At 43.1% G+C, this 6,901-nt stretch overlaps 1 protein-coding gene across 1 annotated transcript in view; it reads right to left on the bottom strand.

Moving 5' to 3' along the window:
- RASD2 (RASD family member 2) overlaps positions 1–6,638 on the bottom strand; it is a 9,269-nt gene extending 2,631 nt beyond the window's left edge. Inside the window, exons 1-2 of the mRNA XM_014964261.1 lie at positions 5,747–6,638; positions 1,480–1,759 (exon numbers count right to left, since the gene is read on the bottom strand). Coding sequence (XP_014819747.1) covers positions 1,480–1,750 — 271 coding nt within the window. The 5' untranslated portion in view covers positions 1,751–1,759; positions 5,747–6,638. The remainder of the gene's footprint in view (positions 1–1,479; positions 1,760–5,746) is intronic.
- Between the last annotated feature and the right edge of the window lie 263 nt (positions 6,639–6,901).

Genomic DNA, 6,901 nt, shown 5'->3' with positions numbered 1-6,901 from the left:
TTTCAAAAAACAAATGTTTTTTTGTCCCCTCCTCCCCCCCCCCCCCCTTTTTTTTTTTATTTGGTCCTTTTCAATGTGTTCATTAAGCTGTACTTTAGTTCCACTTCTAATTCAACTCCGCAGTCTGTAGTGCTATGGAAAAGGCTTTTGGCTATGGTGTTACTTCAGCCATATCCAATTGTGGTAGCACGAGACTTGCAAGTTATTGCCTGCTGGTACTCTTCTTTGTAAACAAGTTTCTATCTCAGCTCTGCTGCATTGCTTATCTTTTTTCTTCCTTTCATTTGTAACTCTGTGTAAAACAGAGCCTGCTCTGACACCGGGAAGAATGCAGACCTAGTAACCACTCAGCCTTGGCCTTTTGATTACACAATACAAGAAACAACACCTAAACTGAAGATTCACAGCTAGTCGGTCCCGAACGCCTAAGTCAGGAATGAGAGGTTTCCCAATGTGCAGTGCTCTGCTGTCATTTCATTTACTCAAGAGAAACAGACCATGGAAAAAAAGAAATACATAAATGACACAGATCCCCTGGCATTTCCTTTTGACATTTCCTGACTTACAATTCCTTTTGCAAATATAAAATAATGCAAATCATTGCCTGTTGAATGACATTCATGTGGAACTTGCTAAAAGACATTTTGGGGACAAGAGCTCATATTCGCATCCCAGAATCTGGCCCTAGGACCTCACTGAGTGTGGTCACTAGCCTGGTCAGATATGAACATTGTATTTCACTGGCTGGCTAGAAGGGTAGAGAGCAAAACCCGAAAGTAGGCTTATTGTGAGCTGTGGCTCAATATATCTCCACTGTCATTTTCAGAGTTAGGGAATACATTTTAGCTCACAACAGGACCTGCTTGACAATAAAAATGTACAGAATGAGCCCATCATTTTCCATTTTTCCTCTTTAATTCATTTGATTAACCATAGACTAAGGAGAAAGGGTAAAACTAGAGCTATCTTTTTACTGGAATATCAAATCAATGGAATGGGGCTGGAAATTTTAGGAAAAAGAAAACTTTGTCATTTTCTTGGTTTGAATTCCCTTCCTGTGCATTTTGCATTTGTTTTTCACTGTTTGTGTCTTATAATGGCATGCTTATTTTGTCCCTTGCTGCTCTTTATGCCCATGAGATTTTATTCAGCCATTTATTTGTGACTGCAATAAAAATTATGGAGCAGGCGGGGAAGGTAGGAGGGAATTAAACTAGAAGAAATCTCAATTTCAGACCTTCACCCAGTGGACTTCTCTGTGGCTAATGCACTCCCTATAGTGCCTGGAGCATCCCAGCCAGGAAATATCTCTCTAGAGAAGTGCATCTTGCAACAGAACCATGTAGTCCCTTTAGCTACTTCCCAAATGCATCTTATCCCTGAGAAACAGTCATCTCAGGCTAGTTTTCAAGCCAATGTCTGTCATTATGATCTTTCACCTTCCATTCCCCATCTGTAAACTTTCCCCAGCTTTCTCACCTGTGAGGATGGAAAGCCTCCTCATGGCAGGGAAAGGGTGATTCCCAGAGGTGTCCAGGATGTCCAGCTGATACATATCTCCCCGGATGTTGTAGACCTTTCGGTGAAAATCCTCAATGGTGGGAGTGTACTGGTCCTCAAACCGGCCGTTGAGAAAGCGTGAGACAATGGAACTTTTCCCCACCCTGGAGGCTCCCAGCACTACCATGCGGTACGAGTTTTTGGCTGGCACATTCAGGGTGCAGTTTCCACCAGACATGGTCTTCATCATTGCTTAGTCCTGAAAGAGGAAATAGTGGAGTTGGAGGAAAGACCAGAAACTAGATAGAGGATGGAGTAGGGCAGCTGCTTACCACAAGCTTGTCAAGGACTGCTGGAGCACAGTCTAGTAGATCAATGGCTCATACAGAAATCTTTTCACTGGAAATGGCTTAATTTTTTCAGTCTCATTTCCATGGATTGATTTGGGGTTTTTTTCCCTTTTTTTTTCTTTCTTTCTTCTTTTAAAGTAATATAAAAGCGAAAGCATTTACAATGAAAATAGCATGGGTTTGAATTGCAATTTGCTATTTCATTTAAACATTAAGGGCTAATTTTATCAGCTGTGCTTCAACTTAGACACCAGGTTCCTTCCCACCATTTGCGTCACTTAGACATTACCACATTTTTCAGTAGAACTTGGTTCTCATTTAGATACATAAACACAGAGGTCAGATTTCCCAATATACGGCGTCCACTGCAGCTGCCATTAGGACCTAGACTGCTTCGCTTGGTTGTCTAAATAGGAGCTGTGCCCAATACTAATTTTCTGAGATCAACCAAAAGTCAGACAGAAACAAGAATCGTGCTTGACATCAGTGGAAGCTAGACATCTCAGTAGCTTTAAATAGCTGGTCCCATACAACCTTCATTGCTGATGCAGGGAGTTTGAGCCACAAAATAGCACTGGCTGATGATTCTAAAATCTGTGCCTTCAGTGACCTTTAAGAAAACAGATTTTAATCTTGCTGTTGGGACTGATAGTGTGGGAACTCCCTATCGACAAACTATCAGCATTGCAGCAGAATGGCTGTCAATGGATGGAGCTGCAGAAAAACAGATTTCACAGGAGTTTTAGTCTTTGTACTTACACAGCTGTTGTGGGTGTCACAGTCTGTGGGTGTTAAGTGCAAGCAGGAGGAAAGATGGACAACTATCTTGAATAACAATTAAACAAGATTTCCAACCCATGACAGTGAAAGGAAGTCTTGGGATCTTGGAGATTGCCTTTTGACATGGCACTCAGATACTTTGATAGGAAAGAAAAAAAAAAAAAAATTGTTGCTTGGACATTTTTCGTGTACTAGTTCGAATGACTTGTGTGCTGAAAGGAAAAATATAACCCCTGTGTGGGGAAAGCTAACTGTTAAAGCAAAGAAGGCACATTTTTGACAGAGTTTATTTTGGTTACTAGGATCTTATTAAAGAATAATCAAGTTCCCACTGTGCCGTTTATTTAACTTAGGTGCTGTTTATTTAATATTGCAATGCAAGTACTTTATGTACACTGAAAGATCATTTCTGCGTCCAGATCTGGATTCCTATCTTTCCCTCAAGTGAATTTTATCTCCTAAGCTTTTATATAGCTGACATCTCAGTCAAAAGCTTAAAATCTTTTACTTTGTTTAACATGTGCTAAGCACTGAAAACAGCAGTGAAAATACGGTCACTGCTAAATAAAGAAGTCTCTGGAATTCTGATCCAGCATCATTACAAGCACTATGCTATAGCCCAAGGCAGCAGCAAAACACTACTATTTATTTTTACTGCTGTAATTTGCTGCACACTAACAGCACGTTCAGCCCTCTCAAAAGCACAGAAGAAAATGCAATATGTTCTTCAGAGTAGCTTACACTCTGAATTATATTCAGCCGGCAAGACAGCATAATATTAGATCCAAACAGTAATGTCAGAACGTAACTTTGGATGGACACACACATGAAGAGTTATGGTACTGTCGGGATTGTTGCAGTGGGAATGACAGCAAGGAGCACACCTGGTACTTGGACTGGACTCTGTGTTTCATTTAGAATGGGACCCATCTCCAACAGCATGAAAACACTAAATTAAACACTGCCACATACACTGGATCTGCCCTTTCCTACACAGCCAGTCCAATACTGTCTTGCATCCATGGGCAGACAAATGGTGACAGAGCTGCTTTGGGATGCTTCCTTTCACCCTCTTAGGCTATATTTAGCCGGTAGAGAAAAGCAGGGAGATTGATTTTGTGAGAAAAACTACAAAATTCCCTACAGCCTAGGCTCAGTATTTAGAAATTAGTCAGCTCTTCAGGCTGGGATGGACCAGTGTAGCTGTATGAGGGCAAGTGACTGTGTTGGTTCACACTTGCTGAAGATTGGTGCGGCAGCATCTGGGACTGAGCACAGTCTTGTTTTTTAAGGAAATGGCTTATATGTCCTGTACAGAACATTCAGACTGGGACTCCTGATCCTGGCCAGCAACTTTACAAGCCAAAATCCTACAAATTGTACTGGTGACTGACATGTAACCATTGAGCTGCTGGTGATTAGAGAAACTCCCATCACACAGCAAAGGAGGTGGACCATGCCTCTGCAACTGCTTGGAGGGTTATTTTTGCACTTTTAGTGCAAGAGGCACTTCTATCCTCCACCTTGAAATGAATTCGACCACTTTGGACCTCAGATAATGCCACGGTACACTGAACATCTTGGAGAAGGAACTGCCACCACAGCTACCCGCAGATGGGTGGAGTAAGGGACGGGGAAGCTGAGGAACCACCCAAGGTCAAACAAATGGGAAACGCGAGCAAACTCCAGGACTCCTACCTTGCAAACTCTTTCTCCTTCCCACCTTTTCTCACCCTTGCATCTCTGGTCATTAAAACACACTGCCTCCCACCCCCATCAAAGGCAAAATCCTATGTGCAGATGTGCTCATTTCAGGACGCTTTGCCCCGAAGATGTAGATGCGCTGAAGGGGAAGAAGAAGTGTGAGGACAGGCAGATTTTAATGTATTAAATGGTCACTTTACAATGTCCTTGTTCCACCTGTCAAGGCATTCAGTGAGGAGGACTCTCTTACTTTCCTAACTAACTGCATTTCATTTCACACGGAGTCAAAAGAAGCTTTTCAGCACTTTGATTCATTGAGTTGCTACTCATCTCATCACCTCTGCTGCAAATCTGACTCAGAGCATGCTGTTGAACTGGGAGCTTATATTTGTGTTTTGTGCTCTCTCTTCTTATCCCCCTCCCTCCACTTTTTCTCCAGTTCAATACAATCTGTTTTATTTCCTCCTCAGAAAAGGAATGAAACTTCAGCCTTCACACCCAGGGGTGAGGGGGAGCACAGGGACTCATACATTGAAAAAGATTAAAGGCAGAAGAAAGGAAACAGAAAGAGACCACATGTTCATGTACCAAATAAAGCAAAATCAATCAGAAGAGAATGAGGAGACAAACAACCTCCAGCTGGCTTTAATCTACATCTTTTCCTTCCAGTTTATTAAATGCTTAAGCATAGCTTAATTCCCAGTCGTACCTTCTACTTTATGCACTGGCTCGATGCTAGAAACTTTACATAAGTATTTTATATTGGTACAGCACAGGGATTTCAAAATGTCATAGAAATGTAGGCAATGAGTTTTATCTCCACTTAATAAAGGGAAAGGCTCATGTGCCCAGAGAGAGCTGAAACAGCTCTCTGTCCAAAATCAGCATTAAACCCCATTTCTTTTGATTCCCTGTCTTGTCTTCTACTTGCTAACGACTGCTGCTTGTTTCATAGGCAGACATCAGACTGAATGACAATGCACCTGCTTTTGCATGCTCTGAAGAGCACTTGTCTGAATTCCAGTGAGGTGCTGACAAATTTGATCCTGAGCACTTGGAGACAGATATCTAAGACATTCTTCATTCAACCTGCCTAGAGCTTTTGCACCTTAGTTTTCCATCTTCCCATCAGTTGGCATGATCCCTACCACTCCCCATCCATGAACAGACTTCTGAGCTACCTCTCTCGCACTCCTCAGTCTTCAGCTACTCTTTGTGTCTGTTTGCCACCCCAATGTAATTCACTGCATTCAGCTAAAAAACACAAAGGCAGACACAAACTGTATCATGCATAACACACCTGTCACTTTTTAATCACTACTAGTATCCCCATAATTTTCATGCACGCCACAATCGCTCCTATGGGATGATTGTTTCCTACTTTCATCCCAAACTCCGCGCCGCTTTCTTACCTCTCTTTCCTTGGAGGAGCAGTCCTGGATCTTGGTGCAATCTGGTGAAGCTGATAATTTTAATCAGAGGCGGCTGCTGCTGTAAAAGGCTGTTGTTCTGTGGATCCCACGTTGCTTGCTCTGTGCTCAGTTCTTCACCACTATTTCCCAGGAATTTAGGAGGATTGGGAAGGACTGCAGGGCTTCAGAGGATGTTCCCCCATGGACAGCAAATACAAGATCAGGCGACCGACATGGGCTAAAGAAGAGTCTCAGAACCAGTAGCAGCTTTTCCCTTTGGTGAGATGAGCTCCTCACAGGCTCAGTTTGAGAGAAGGAGAGGCAGAGTCTCTCCCACTCCCACTGGCTTTTCTTGCGAGTTGCACTTCGTAGACTCTGCTGGGGGGAAAGGGTCTCCGGAGTGACACCTAGTCGTGCAGGGTCATGGGTGCATCCGGCTGGCCCACCCTGCTCCTACACCACCTCAGACCCTATGGGGAAAAATCAGCAGGGGGCATGGAAGTTGTGAACCTATGCTTCCCCAGGTCTTCCCTGGCATAACCCCCTCCCACGAGCTTCTCTTCTTCTGGTCTGAGATTTCCTTTAAAATATTCTCTTTGCAGGACAGAAGGGGCTTTTCTTTACATTTGCCAATTAAGTCTTTCTTCTTCCCTCCCTGCCTTTCTCCCTCTCGCTCTCACAACTACTGGCAAATTGCAGATTTTCCTTCTGTAGGACTCACAGATAATTGGCTCAACTCCTCCCTTGAAGTCAGTGTCAGACACAGGGGAAGGAGGGGTGCTGAGGGGGTGGGATTTTGTGCCTATTGAGAAAATCTTTTCTTTTTTTCCTCTAAGCAGAAAGTTCATATGCACTGCAGGCTGCACATGCCCCTTCTTTCCACCAGAGACCTGTATGTATGCATGTGTGGGGAATGAGTTAGCGTATGTGTACGAGACACAGAGAGACTTCTCTTACTTTGCAAGCTGTAAATTCATAAGCTGTTTGTAAAGGCTCTATAGTTCCATGCTGATCTTTCCGCTAGACAGAAGCGGACTGATTCATTTCCCAAGTAGGGGCTTTCTGTCCATAATTCCTGTAATTCTTTTGCTGTATGGAATATTTTCTCCCATTCCTGTTCCCACAACCTCTAAGACATTATGTTGCTGGTTGGTT

Source organism: Calidris pugnax, unplaced genomic scaffold, assembly GCF_001431845.1.
Source record: "Calidris pugnax isolate Ruff unplaced genomic scaffold, ASM143184v1 scaffold44, whole genome shotgun sequence".
Classification (NCBI taxonomy): domain Eukaryota; kingdom Metazoa; phylum Chordata; class Aves; order Charadriiformes; family Scolopacidae; genus Calidris; species Calidris pugnax.
Note: the sequence above shows the minus strand (reverse complement) of the source record. Positions and strands in the feature narration are given on the sequence as shown.